Here is a 15,371-nt window from a genome sequence, read left to right as displayed (position 1 = left end):
ACAAAAAATTTAATTAAAAAACTTGAATAAGACTAATATCAGCATCAGAAATTGGCAGAATTGTCATTAGCTCACCGACCCATAGGCCATGAGCCACTGTGAAGTCTGTCAACTTTGTCATCTTCATTAGTAAGGCTGTGTAACGGCAACAATCTGCTGATACCGTACGAATCACAATACTAGGATCACAATACGATATATCACAATATATCACAATACTGTTAAAAAGGCAACTTTTTTTAAAATGATTATTTCCTTGAAGAATTGAATTCCAGCAGAAATCTGCACAAATCCTAAACACATTTGTATTTGATCCCAACAGGATCTAATGTTCTATCAGCAAATGTTCCAACTGTGTTCAAACTGAACTTCTGTTTTCCAGACATTCCAGTTTCAGATCCTGTTCAAATGTTCAGATTCTATTATTTCACAACTAACATCAGAACAGGATTTGAGTTCAATCCCAACAAAGGAACAAACATTATTGAATAAAAGAGTGTGAAATAAGAATAAATAACATATAAACAAAAAAGAAAAACAAAACTGAACCTCTGCCATATCTGCATTTGAATAAATACCCAAAAATATCAATACAGTACTTTATGATATTGGTACAGTATTGTGAAATGAAATATCGTGATATATTGCAGAACCCATATTTTCGTACAGTCCTATTCATTAGCTATTTCTTCAAACAGTTTTCTATGTTGAAACTACTGATTGGATTTATTTCAAATTTTATATGTATCTTCCTTCAGACAATGTCTACAAGGACTGTTCACAGTTCTGAGATGCTTCAATTTTTGAATTTTTTATTAATTTCAGAAAAATTTAAAATTTGCTTTATACTTATAATGGGCCACACTTTAATGGTTTATAAAATGGAAATGGTTCCAGATTTCAATCTAGTCACTGTTGAGCACTGACAGGAAGTCATATGTGGACTTTCATGTGGGTCAGTGACCTTTGACCTTGTGAGTCAAAATCCTCAAATTAAGTCTTTATTTCAAAAGTACAAAAATAAGAATCACTCAAAGAGGCAAAAAAGTCAAAAAACAAGACTTCATCATAGTCCTGTGACATGCTGATAAACTGCTGTCTGTCTGTGTCTGTGTGTGTGTCTGTGTGTCTGTGTGTCTGTGTGTCTGTCTGTGTGTCTGTGTGTCTGTGTGTGTGTCTGTGTGTCTGTGTGTCTGTCTGTGTGTGTGTGTGTCTGTGTGTCTGTCTGTGTGTCTGTCTGTGTGTGTGTCTGTGTGTGTGTGTGTGTGTCTGTGTGTCTGTGTGTGTGTCTGTGTGTCTGTCTGTGTGTCTGTGTGTCTGTGTGTCTGTGTGTCTGTGTGTCTGTCTGTGTGTGTGTGTGTCTGTGTGTCTGTCTGTGTGTCTGTCTGTGTGTGTGTCTGTGTGTGTGTGTGTGTGTCTGTGTGTCTGTGTGTCTGTCTGTGTGTCTGTGTGTCTGTGTGTCTGTGTGTCTGTGTGTCTGTGTGTGTGTCTGTGTGTCTGTCTGTCTGTGTGTCTGTGTGTCTGTCTGTGTGTCTGTGTGTGTGTCTGTGTGTCTGTCTGTGTGTGTGTGTCTGTGTGTCTGTGTGTCTGTGTGTCTGTCTGTGTGTCTGTGTGTGTGTCTGTGTGTCTGTCTGTGTGTGTGTGTCTGTCTGTCTGTCTGTCTGTGTGTCTGTGTGTGTGTCTGTGTGTCTGTGTGTGTGTCTGTCTGTGTGTGTGTCTGTGTGTCTGTGTGTGTGTCTGTGTGTGTGTCTGTGTGTCTGTCTGTGTGTGTGTGTGTCTGTGTGTGTGTCTGTGTGTCTGTGTGTGTGTCTGTCTGTGTGTGTGTCTGTGTGTGTGTGTGTGTGTGTGTGTGTGTGTGTGTCTGTGTGTGTGTCTGTGTGTCTGTGTGTCTGTGTGTGTGTCTGTGTGTCTGTGTGTCTGTGTGTGTGTCTGTGTGTCTGTCTGTGTGTGTGTCTGTGTGTCTGTGTGTCTGTGTGTGTGTCTGTGTGTCTGTCTGTCTGTGTGTGTGTCTGTGTGTCTGTGTGTGTGTCTGTGTGTCTGTCTGTGTGTGTGTCTGTGTGTGTGTGTGTCTGTGTGTCTGTGTGTGTGTCTGTGTGTGTGTCTGTGTGTCTGTGTGTCTGTGTGTGTGTCTGTGTGTCTGTGTGTGTGTCTGTACCAAAGAAACAAATGACACTGGAGTAAATCGTAGAAAACAAGTATTAACGTATTATTTTTAGAGACAAATTCAGTGTAAGTGATTCCAATCTATAACTTCACGACTATATATATATATATGTGTGTGTGTGTGTGTGTGTGTGTGTATATATATTTATATATATATATATATATATATATATATATATATATATATATATATATATATATATATATATATATATATGTATAGTTTGAAACTGAATTTACTTTTAATTCTACCAAATTTCTCCATGGGGAAAATGAGGTTGATCTGTAAATATCACACATTAAACTGTGATTTCCTAGTTTGGGATAAACAAAATCTATCTATCTATCTATCTATCTATCTATCTATCTATCTATCTATCTATCTATCTATCTATCTATCTATCTATCTATCTATCTATCTATCTATCTATCTATCTATCTATCTATCTATCTGTGGGAGGGCAGACTGACAGGAAGAGGAGGAGCCAAAAACTGAGGAAAACCAGTTTCAAAATAAAAGTCACAGAACAAACAGCTCTAATTTCCTGGTGGTGACAGAAACTACAGCTCAGATTCATGTCACATTTAATATGAAGCTTCTTTGGGACAATGTCTGTGAAGTTTATGAAATATTACAAATTTGATTTTTCTTATCATAGACTGTATTTTGATGGTTTATAACTTGTCAGTGGTTACAAATATCAATCTACACCCACAGTCAATGAAAACTTTGAGACCATATTTTTGGACATAATTTTTATTTTAAACCCTAAACTGGAATTTTTTATCTAATCATTTGTTCAGGATATTGGCACAGAAACACAAACCTAAAGTTTACAGAATAATTTCAAAATAAAAAACTGAACAGTAGAAAATGGCACCTACCAAACACACAGTCCCAACAGCAGCGGTCCTGGTGCTGGTCCTGGTCCTGGTCCTGGTCCTGGTCCTGGTGCTGGTCCTAGTCCTGGTCCTAGTCCTGGTCCTGGTCCTGGTCCTGGTCCTGGTCCTGGTGCTGGTCCTGGTCCTGGTCCTGGTCCTGGTGCTGGTCCTGGTCCTGGTGCTGGTCCTGGTCCTGGTGCTGGTCCTGGTCCTGGTGCTGGTGCTGGTCCTGGTGCTGGTCCTGGTCCTGGTCCTGGTCCTGGTCCTGGTCCTGGTGCTGGTCCTGGTCCTGGTGCTGGTGCTGGTCCTGGTCCTGGTGCTGGTCCTAGTCCTGGTCCTAGTCCTGGTCCTGGTCCTGGTCCTGGTCCTGGTGCTGGTCCTGGTGCTGGTCCTGGTCCTGGTGCTGGTGCTGGTCCTGGTCCTGGTGCTGGTCCTAGTCCTGGTCCTAGTCCTGGTCCTGGTCCTGGTCCTGGTCCTGGTGCTGGTCCTGGTGCTGGTCCTGGTCCTGGTCCTGGTGCTGGTGCTGGTGCTGGTCCTGGTCCTGGTCCTGGTCCTGGACTCTGTGGTCTCTGTTCACCAGAGCCTGTGGCGTTCCTCCAGGTTTGGGACCAGCCCATCCATGGTCCTGGCTGTATGAGTGGAGCTCAGACCGGCCTCCTCCATACCCAGTACCTGGAGACTGGGGATGGAACCGTTACTGGTAAAATGATAAACAACGGTAAAATCACAGAGGGTTAGTATTACTGTTTAAATTCTAATTCTCATGATAACTGTGTTTGATTACTGTACTTTTCCAAAGAAAACACCTAAAGATCTGCTTTTATGTCAAATATTTGAGTAAATTTTTTATTTATTACCATTTTAATTTTCTATACCTAATATTTGAACCGATATTCACTTTTAAAGTCTGTGAAAAGGTTCGTTAAACATCTGTGTGTTATTTATGCAATAAATTATATACAGTTTTCAAATTGAATTTTATATTTTTTGTGTTTTTTGTCCTTTTGTGTTTTTATAGTAGGTTAAAATGAAAAAATAACAGACAGATGATCTAGATGAAGTTGTGCTGAAAAAACAGATCCAAACATGTGTATAGTAAACATTTGTTTCTATACAGGGTGTCCCATAAGTCTCCATACATCGGAAAAATAAACGTTTCTTGACATAAACCATTTTTATTTCTATAATATGCTCTATATGACTGTCATTTTGTCAGGAACACATTTCAGTGCGTGTCCTCCACTGCTGAGGAACTATAAAGAAGAAATATAAAGAAATACATGTTAGAACCGTATATGTATGGAATGTATTATGTCTCCTATGGATGGAGACTGATGGGACACCCTGTAGAATATAAAGGCCAAACCTAAAGGACTGAAAAACAGACAGAATAGACTCAGACCACTAAGGGTTCATATCTGAATGTTTCTGACACTGAAGGGACAGTGGGACTGGTATTTTATTTGTTTTTTATTCTTTTGTTGTTGTTTTTTTCCAAATACAACTTGGTTAAATTCTTTCAGTGTGTGTATCAGTACTTTTTGAACATTTTGAGCACAATTTCAACAATACTGTGATAATAATGAGAACTGTGATAATTTTGGTCACAATAACCGTGATATGAAATGTTCATCTGGTTCCGTTCCTACTGCAGACGTCGTTCAGGTGACAGACGTGTCATGATGCCGTTCAGTGGACTAAGCATGTTGTCCTTTTTTGGGCCTTTATGTGGGCCTTCCAGACCAGTCCTCAGACTGTGCACAGACCCTCTGAGTGTGACTCCGTGTGCATTTGGTCCGCTTCAGTAAACAGACCGACCCATGTGCAGTGAACCACGACAACAGGACGACTGATCAGGATCTGAACGACCAGCACTAAGGCAGCAGGAAATGAACCATGAAGAACTACAACCAAATACAAGTAGAACATGCAGACATTCAGAGTTTCTCCTGTCAGTCCGGTTCTACTGATCACTGGTAGAAGTCACACATGGACGCTGGGTTCAAGTTCTCCTCCAGTGAAAGTCCTGCCCACTTCTACTGGGACACTGATGTCCTGCATGAAAACCACAGAACTGGAACCCAGGACTGGAACCAAGGACTGGAACCCAGGACTGGAACCCAGGACTGGAACCCAGAACTGGAACCCAGGACTGGAACCCAGGACTGGAACCCAGGACTGGAACCCAGAACTGGAACACATTCAACCTGGTACTGATTCTTGACAGAACAAACTGGTGAGACACAGAGACACTGGTTCTACTGGTCACAGACTTTTGTTCTGGTTTTTAGTCATTATTCAAACTCCAGCTGATCTGCTGATGACACTTCTAGTTCAGTTTCTGTGCATCATCTGCTCTCATGTGTCTGTGCATCAGCTGCAGAAACTCCAGTCTGTTCTAAACAGCGCTGTCAGGATCAGACCCATGAACAAACACATCACATTCTCCAGAACCTCCACTGGTGACCCGACCCCCTTCAGATTTTATTGTAACACCGCCCTCATCACCTTCAAGTGCCTCCATAATAACACCCCCGACCCCAGACCCCCTCCAGGACCTGCTCACCCCCCCCACCTCCAGGACCTGCTCACCCCCCCCACCTCCAGGACCTGCTCACCCCCCCACCTCCAGGACCTGCTCCCCCCCCCCACCTCCAGGACCTGCTCACCCCCCCCCACCTCCAGGACCTGCTCACCCCCCCCACCTCCACCTGTAGTATCCAACACCCCTCCAGAACTAAATTCCAGACCATGGGTGACCAGGCCTTCTCCTCTGCCCCCCCCCAGTATCTGGACCTCCCTCCCTGACCTCCTCACAGCTCCTCAGTCCCTGGACTCCTTCAAAAAGGAATTAAAAACCTTCCTGTTTAGAGCGGCCTTTTATGGACCACCATGACGCTCTGTTTCATTCACTGAGTCTTTTATTCCTGATACAGTATTTTTGTTTAATTTTTATTCATTTATTTTTTATTGGACTGTCTTTTATCCGTAGTACTTTGAGATTCTGCGGAATGAAAAGTGTTTTATAAATGCAATTCATTAATTATTATTATTATTATTATTATTATTATTATTATATTTACATTTCTAACCTATCCATTCACAATAAAATGTGAATTCACCTAAAAAAACCTTGAAAACCTGAAATTTCATTAGTTTGTGTCATTTTCTTCTGTCTGTTATTAAATGTTTTGTGTGTTTGCAGATCCACTGTGATCTGTACGTTGTAAAACACATGCGTAAATGATAAACTGAGGCAGGATAGTGTTAAAAATGCACTTTGACTTTTTTGCACTTAAAGGGAAAACTCTGGAGTTCTTATTTTTTTTAAAGGTTATTATATTATTATTGTACTGGTCCGGCCCACTGAACTAAAATGAGTTTGAAACCCCAGAATCAGAGGATGTGATCAGACCTGTGACAGTTCAGTGAGGCTCAGGAATCCTGTTCCATTGAAACAATATTATCATATTATTAATGTGAATTGGATTTATCAGCAAAAGACCGAGAGTCCAGTCGTGTTAGAGCAGATGATGATGATGATGATGATGATGATGATGATGATGATGATGATGATGAAGAACAGATGTTTGCGTTTACTTGGCTGTTTTTCATTCTTCCTCAAATCATTAAAGAAGCTCTAGCTCCATCTACAGGCAGGAAGTGGGAGGAGTCAAGAAAATACCATGTTTCATCTACAGCAGAAGTATCAAACTCCTGTTAGTTCAGTTCCACATTCAGTTAAATCTGATCTGCAGTGGACCGACCCAGAGAAATAAGAACAGAAGAATATAGAAATAATGTCAACGCCAAACTTTTATCTGTGTTTTAGAGTAAAAAAAAAAAAAGTCAATTTACATTATGAAAATGTTTCCATCTACAAACGATCCTTTCAAAAGATGTGAAGAACATGAACAAACTGAAAAAAATCAGTGTAATTTGAACACTATTCTGCCTCAGTTTCTCATTTCCACATGTTCATTAGAACTGACAGATCACAGTGGATCTACAAACACACAAAACATTTAATAACAGACAGAATATTGGTAAAATTGTACTTATTTCTCTTAAGACATTTCAGGTTGTTCATATTTGTTCAGGTTATTCAGAGTTTTTGCAAAATTATACTTTGTTTTAGTGTAAATACATGAAAATATTTACATTTACAAAGAGAAACATTGGAGTTGTGAGTATTTCTAGGTTATTATGAGGATGAATTGGTCTGAATGTGGAACCTGAACTAAAGGATTGTTCATATTTTACTGTAACTTTTGCATTTCACACATTCATCCTGCAGGGCCGGACTGGACCCTTTGGTGGGCCGGATTTGGGCCCCGGGCCGCATGTTTGACACCTGTGGTCTGCAGTGTTTTTAATTGTCCTCCTTTGGACTGTGTCAGTGTGTTATCAAAGTTTGAGCTCTTTATGTTATTTATGGAGCAATTTAACAAAACATATATGTTCAAAAAAATCTATCTATCTATCTATCTATCTATCTATCTATCTATCTATCTATCTATCTATCTATCTATCTATCTATCTATCTATCTATCTATCTATCTATCTATCTATCTATCTATCTATGTCAGTTAAAGGTTCAAGTGAAAGACCTTCAGATTCTAGTTTTCATTTTGTTTTAGAAAATGTGCTGGAAGTTTTTTTTTTGTAGGAAAAGAGCTTTGTAATGGAGTTATGTAAGAGTGTAAAAGCTTTTATAAAAATAGAAAAAATAGGGTAAAAAGTGCAAAAGTTCATGGAAGTTCTTCTGTGTCGTCCTGGGCAGCAGCTCCATGTCTGCTCTGTGTGTGTGTGTGTGTGTGTGTGTGTGTGTGTGTGTGTGTGTGTGTGTGTGTGTGTGTGAAGCATTTGGAAGCCGTTCAGGACATGATCTGAAGGGTTTTTGAACAGGATGGGCTGAATTTTACTGCATGAATAAAACAAAGTGATGAACTGTTTCTATGGAGAAAAAAAAAAACTAGTCCCAGATCAGATTTGCAGCGTCTCTTGTTCCAAACAGGACACAGTCTCATAAATCTAATTTTTTTAACTTTTTCTCCTGTTCTATAATGACTTCTGGACTCATGATTTTGTGCTTCATATTTTCTCTAAACTGACATATTCAGAACAAATGGCTTAAATGTGGAAAAAATGTACGGCTATATGTCATTTGATTTGTATTTGATGATTTGTAGTGATTTGCATTTTTATTGTTTTTACTGTAGTTTATGAATTCGGTTCTATTGTATTTTTAAATCTTTTTTTCTCTGTGTATTGTTCATTTCCAGGGAGGTAGTCACATTTTTGGCTTCTAACCGCTCCTGCACAATGATGTTACTTGTTTGAATGTTGTTTTGTTTGTTTGTTTTTTATTTTCTCTTGCTCTTTTATGATGTGCAAATAAATAAATAAATAAATAAATAAATACATGTTACTTTTTTTTTTTTAAATTATCTACAATTGAATCATCTCGTCATATCACAGTATCAGCTTCTACATGAACTATAAACCATAAAATGATAAAAACCTTCAAACATTCTTTACTTATGAGGTTAAACTGCCACTTATCAGATATTTAAATCAGTCGTATTTTTCTTTTCTCTTAGTTTCATGCGCCTGCACTTTCCTGTCATTTCAGAAATTCACTTTCAGGAGGTGACGTTCATGTTTGTGACAGAATTCAACTGTGAAAGCTCAACGCTGGGACCAGATTCTGTTTAATAAACATGTGAAATACTGGAGTTATAAAAGAACATGTTTGTCTGGAGAAGGATCACTGGCTAAACCTGTGACATATATTTTTATTTCTTTTTATCAATATGTACAACCCTGTTAGGACCTAATATGGCATCCAGGGGTTTTTTTTCATTGTTTTTTTTTTTTTTTTAATTGAAATTCGGACATTGACGATAAAAAAGTCATATAGTATCCAATATATGTGATGTCAAAACAAGAACACTACACCTGCACTCACAAGCGCGCGCGCACACACACACACACACACACACAGGGCTGTAAGAAAATATCAGCTCTGCAATATATCGCGATATTTCATTTCACAATACTGTATCAATATTAAAAAGTACTGTATGAATATTTTTAGGTATTTATTCAAATGCAGATATTGTGGAGGTTCATTTTAGTTTTTGTTTTTCTTTAATGTTAATATCTTATTTATTATTATTATTTAACCCTGTTTTATTAAATAGTGGTTCGTTGAATCATCCTAAAAGCACTTTTTACTGTTTTTACTGCGAGTGGCAGATGTTCGTTCCTTTGGAAACAAGGAGAATTAGAAATATTTGGTGATAGAACATTAGATCCTGTTGGGATCAAATAAAAATGTGTTTAGTATTTGTGCAGATTTCTGGTGGAATTCAATTCTTCCAGGAAATAATCTTAAAAAAAAAAAAGGAAACAAACAAAAAATTGCCTTTTTAACAGTATCATGATATATCGTATTGTGATCCTAGTATTGTGATTTGTATGGTATCACCAGATTCTTGCTGATACACAGCCCTACACACACACACACACACACACACACACACACATATAAAGAAAAAAAAAAAGGGGGGGTGGGGGGGTCTGTCTGTCACCTTACTAAACATTAAAATAATCTATAAAGTGCTGCCAGATTGAATAAAATAACTTTATCTTTTAGTGAAATTCGATTTTCTCCAAATGTAAGTGTTTTCGACAGAGCCTGATGAGTTGGAGGACGTTTCTTCCACTTGAACAGACTTAGGTGTCTGGTCAGCAGTGTCCCAAACCTGAAAACAACCCTCTGTCCAGTCCTCAGGTCCGCTCCTGTTGGGTCCACATCAGACATGATAGTTTTTGGGTCTGGAGGATCCGTCTGTTCAAATCTTAGAGTCTGTGAAGTTTCAGTCCAACAGGTGGTGATGTTGGGGGCGTGTCCAGAAGGTGTGTGACAGTGACGCTGAGCTCCGGCCACAACGATCACACAACGGGGTTCAGTCCAGAGAACATCCTGGACGTCTGCAGTTCACACAGATGCAGCCTGTGCCAGATTTGAAACCACAGCAGCCCACGTCTGCAGCAGACAGAGGAGTGGACTCGCTCCGGTGCTCTGGTCCACTGACTCTAAGTAACGGTTACACCTAGAACTGTTTATTTTAATCAAATGAATCTGGGGTCTGTCTCACCAAGCAAAGTCATTATTCCAGATGGTACAGAAATGTCATTTAGTAAAATTATGTAAATAATTCAGTGGTGTTAATGAGCTCCTCAGGACTTCACTGAACTCTGTGGTACTCGTCATAATTCAGATAATTTTGTGGAAATAAACTAATATGAAATAAGAAAAAAGGACAAAAGCAGTTGGTTTTCTACATCCTGAGCAGACAGAGACAGACAGACGGACAGATGGATGAGTTCAGTGATCAGATGTGATCACTATTTCCATCCCTGTTATCTGGTGGACTCAGATGTTCAGGCCGTCCCACCTGGAGTTAAATCATTCTGAATAACTTGTCCCTCAGCTTAGAATATTTATTCCTTCAAGTCAAACATTCTGATAAAAACATGAAAATTAACAATGAAAAGCATGAAACACTCGTGTTTTATTCCAACAGTCATGAAGCCAAAATGTTCCTGGATAACAGCAACAAAATGAAGAACCAGAGACACAAAAGTGAACTAACTCAACCTGCTTTGTGTTTTCAGAGCACACTCAGCTGCTGCTCATTCTGCTCCAGCGATGACACCACCTCAGGACTTAACATTTGTCCTCATTTGCTACAATTTTATTTTGGTAAATATAAAGTAATGCTACGTTTTTTCATCTGAGTGTTTCTGACAAATAGTTCTTTTGTAATTAATCAGTCCTTTATTTTATCTGGTATAAACACTCATGCTGAATGAACAGAGTCAGCCAAAATAATGTACACACACATAAGGAAAAACCTGCAGAACGATTTAATTTGTATAAGTACTTCTATACATATAGATACCTCTTTCGAAGTTTGATCAAATTCCGATAACTCTGTGTACTGTTGTACATGTTTTCCCAACAGACGCCGTTTCCCTCATGAATGGAGCATCGACAGGTGACGTCTACAACATGGCGGCGGTACGGCTGCGACTGAGGAACGTCAGGTCATTTCAAAGTGGAATTTCAAATTTAAGAATGTTGTTGAAGTCCAAAGACAATGGAGGCGTGACTTTGGTTCAAGGTTATTATCGTTAACGAAAACTAACGAAATGACCAAAACTAGAACTGTAAAAACATTTTCGTTACCTGAAATAAATGAAAACTCTAATTCAAAGAAAAAAACAATAACTGGAACTGTATTGTGTGTTTAGAAAACTAACTAAAACGGATAAAAATTATGGATAAAATTCCCTTCGTTTTCATCTTTGTCAATGTCGGATTGATACGAAATCGATTTATTTCCCTCAAGCAATTTTAGCTGCTGGCACCATATGATATTTAAGGGTGTGTCACTTGTGGTTTAGAACAAGGTTTGAATAGTTTTGGATTTTTCATTCTAGTTTAGCTTTATTTAGTTTGGACTTTTTTTTCTCTAATTCAGTTCGTTTTAATTCGTTTTTAGAGCAGGTTTGATAGTTTTTATTACTTTTCATTTTTTTCTAAATGCTTAGTTTTAGTTTAGTTTTAGTTTAGTTCAGTTGTAGTTCAGTTGTAGTTCAGTTGTAGTTTAGTTGTAGTTCAGTTGTAGTTTAGTTGTAGTTTAGTTGTAGTTTAGTTGTAGTTCAGTTGTAGTTCAGTTGTAGTTCAGTTGTAGTTCAGTTGTAGTTCAGTTGTAGTTCAGTTGTAGTTCAGTTGTAGTTCAGTGGTCTCTTTTCTCTTCTTCTCTGTGCTCCTATTCAAATCAATCCCAGACAGGACTCTGCTGCTTTAGTCTCCATGTTTCCAGGTAGAGTGGGGACCAGAAGACGACTGGAAACCACAAGTGAACACAAGTGACGGAGCAAAAAGTGTCGTATGGAGACAGCACAGAAAACTGAGAGAGACAAAGAAATCCATTGAACATCAATCTGACATTGACAAAGACCAAAACCAAGGGAATTTGATCCAGAATTTTTATCCGTTTTAGTTTTGTAAACACACAATACAGTTTCAGTTAGTTATTGTTTTTTTCTTTTAATTATAGTTATTTATTTCAGGTAACGAAAATGTTTTTTCAGTTCTAGTTTTCGTCATTTCGTTAGTTTTCGTTAACGATAATAACCTTGGTTTAGAGTCGTCTTCTGGTCCCCACTCTACCTGGAAACATGGAGACTAAAGCAGCAGAGTCCTGTACGAGATTTATGTGAATACGACGGAGAAGAAAAGACATAAAAAAAACCTAAAACTAAACTAAAACTAAGCATTTAGAAAAAAAAAATAGTAAAAACTATCAAACCTGCGCTAAAAACTAATTAAAACTAACGGAATTAAAGTAAAAAAAGTCCAAACTAAATAAAACTGAACTAGAATGAAAAATCCAGAACTATTAGAACCTTGGTTTGGTTCAGATCCTTCTAAACATCTGACAGTTTCACAGATTCATGAAGTTCTCCGTCCACATAAATGTCTGGAAGCCACAGACGCCACTCTGAACACCTCTAACTGCAGAGGCCAAAGGTCACTTGTATTCATCTTGTGATGTCTGAATACATTTGTTATTGACATATTTATGCAAGTGTTTCTTTTCTTGCTGTGTGGATACATTATTGTGGCTGACTGTCCATTCCAGCTTTGTGTTGCCTTTACTGGTCCTTTTCTGGGCTGAAGCTGTGATGTCTCCCCCTGGTGGACACTAGAGGACACTACATGTTAAAGGAAAATGAATATTAGATGGTTCTGCAGCTGATAAGAACAGGCCCTCTGGTTCCTCCTTTCATATTTACCACATATTTTGTATCTTTAATATGAACATAGTATCGGTGTAATAGTTCATTAAATAGATCCTGCTGTTATATGTTGATAGAACCAGTTAACATTCAATGCATTTTTCATTCCCCTGTTCCTTACATATTTTGTCTCATCACATAAGGTTTTGTTTACTGCTTGAATCCTTTTGTCACCACGACTTCTGGTCTACTTTTCTGTTAATGTATTCCTGGGTTGAATAAAGCTGGAATGAAAAGATGTTGTCATTAAATATTGGCTGTGACTGCCTTTATTAGAGTTGTGTTAATGGCGTGGGCCAAGGACCATATGTTTCTGAAAACATACAATAAGAACATGCATTTGCACAGTTTACTTGTTTTAGTAAAAAATAGTCACATATAAATTTGTATATTATAAAAAAATAAACATCTGTGAGCAAAATGCATACAGTACATTCTGTTGAAAAAAAACAATTAAATAAAATCCAAGCCCTCCAGTATTTACAGCCGCCGTCTCATATTCTAACCCTGCTCAGATGTTCCAGTCAAAGTCTGTTCGCTCTCGTACTGGTTTCCTCTTCCTGTTCCTCTTGGCTCCTCCCCCTCCTGTTCGAGGAGGAGGAGGATGTTCTCTGTCGTCCTCACCTGAGCCCATGTCCACGCTGTCCTGGTTGTCCCTCCAGTGGTCCGGGACCGTGGGGAAGTCCTCTCCTGGGGAGTGCACGGGTCGGCCGTAAACCTTGGTCTGCAGGTCGGCGATGTCGTTCCGGATGTCGGCCATCAGCAGGAGCAGGAAGTCGAAGGAGCCTGGAGGACCCTGGACGCCGAACAGAACAGAAGAAGAATTATCCAGGACGCTTGGATTCTAAAATAATGCTACGATTACAGACGTAACGATGACCAGTATAACGATAAACCGCGGTAAAACTGCAGACGGTTAGTGTTACCGTTTAACCCTTTCATGCATGACTTATGAGAACCTCAATCAAGATTTTTTCCAGGTGTTTTTATTCCTCTTTATGCCTGAAAAAAACTATGCCATTGACATTTTTTTATGAACCTATTTTTCATGGAGGTGTAAAAATGTCCACTCAGCTGGACACCATGTGTTTAATTTTGGAATCAAAGAAACATGTATTTACTGACACACTGTGGAAACTAGGGCTGTTAGAAAATATCAGTTCTGCAATATATCACGATATTTCATTTCACAATACTGTATCGATATTAAAAAGTACTGTATGGATATTTTTAGGTATTTATTCAAATGCAGATATTGTGGATTTTCATTTTTGTTTTTCTTTAATGTTTATATCTTATTTATTATTATTTAACCCCGTTTTTTTTTAAAGAATGGTTATTTGAAACATCCTAAAAACACTTTTTACGGTTTTTACTGAGAGGCAGATGGGAGTTCCTTTGGAAACTAGGAGGATTAGAAAAAACTGTGATAAAACATTAGATCCTGTTGGGATCAAATAAAAATGTGTTTAGTGTTTGTGCAGATTTCTGCTGGAATTCAATTCTTCCAGGAAATAATCTTAAAAAAAAAAAAAAAAAAAGGAAACAAAAAAAATTGCCTTTTTTAACAGTATCATGATATATCATGATATATCGTATTGTGATCCTAGTATTGTGATTTGTGTCGTATTGCCAGATTCTTGCCGATACACAGCTCTAGTGAAAACTATGATTTTTTTTTTTTATGCTGCTAATCTGATGTTTTGTCATTTTAACATACTCTAGAAAGAGTTATTACTCACTTCATGGAGATAATATCCCAAAAAATTGTTTAAAAAAACCCTTTAATTACAGTCTAATAATAATAATAATAACAAGCAATTGATTTACATTCAAACATGTCAGTGCAGATCAGGTTTATCTAGAACAGCAGAGTCACAGTACTGGTCTGAACGTCAGTGTATGGGATGGTGCACTGTGTTGGCTGATATGGAACTAAAACAATACAATCCATGAATATACAAGAAAATAACTGTAGAATAACTGTCCACTGTAGTGACCAGTATGCATGAAAGGGTTCAATTCTAATTATCATGATAATTGTGTTTGATTAACGCATTTTCAACACAAACTTGATCTGGAAAATGCTCAAACAGTGTCCATACGGTTCCATCTTTAATGCACATTTGTATGTTTGATGTTTACATGGTAATATTTGAATGTTTCTGCAACAGAAAGTACATTGTGCCTATTATGTTATTTTATTTATTTATTTATTTAAAATACAGCTTGGTTAAATTATTTCAGTGTGTGTATTAGTACTTTTTGAACATTTCAAGCACATTTCAACAATACTGTGATAATAATGATAACTGTGATAATTTTGGTCATAATAACCGTGATATGAATGTTCATATGTTCCATCACAAAGCTACGATCAAACAGGAGAGACGATGAATGAACTGAGCAGCAGCCACTGAGTTAGGTTCATGTGTAAAGTCTAAAAA

General features: G+C 38.1%; 1 protein-coding gene across 3 annotated transcripts in view; it reads right to left on the bottom strand.

Moving 5' to 3' along the window:
- Positions 1-15,371, bottom strand: part of ccbe1 (collagen and calcium binding EGF domains 1) — a 103,912-nt gene that overhangs the window by 7,524 nt on the left and 81,017 nt on the right. For 2 of the 3 annotated variants that reach the window (XM_030149519.1, XM_030149522.1), the window contains exon 11: positions 12,446-13,720. In XM_030149519.1, the coding sequence (XP_030005379.1) occupies positions 13,436-13,720 (285 nt within the window). In that variant the 3' untranslated portion in view covers positions 12,446-13,435. Of the gene's footprint in view, positions 1-12,445; positions 13,721-15,371 lie in introns of those variants that run through there. The other variant, XM_030149521.1, reaches the window with a different exon arrangement.

This window comes from Sphaeramia orbicularis, chromosome 12, assembly GCF_902148855.1.
Source record: "Sphaeramia orbicularis chromosome 12, fSphaOr1.1, whole genome shotgun sequence".
NCBI classification, from domain to species: domain Eukaryota; kingdom Metazoa; phylum Chordata; class Actinopteri; order Kurtiformes; family Apogonidae; genus Sphaeramia; species Sphaeramia orbicularis.
The sequence above is the reverse complement of the archived record's forward strand: the minus strand, read 5'-3'. Positions and strand labels throughout refer to the sequence as shown.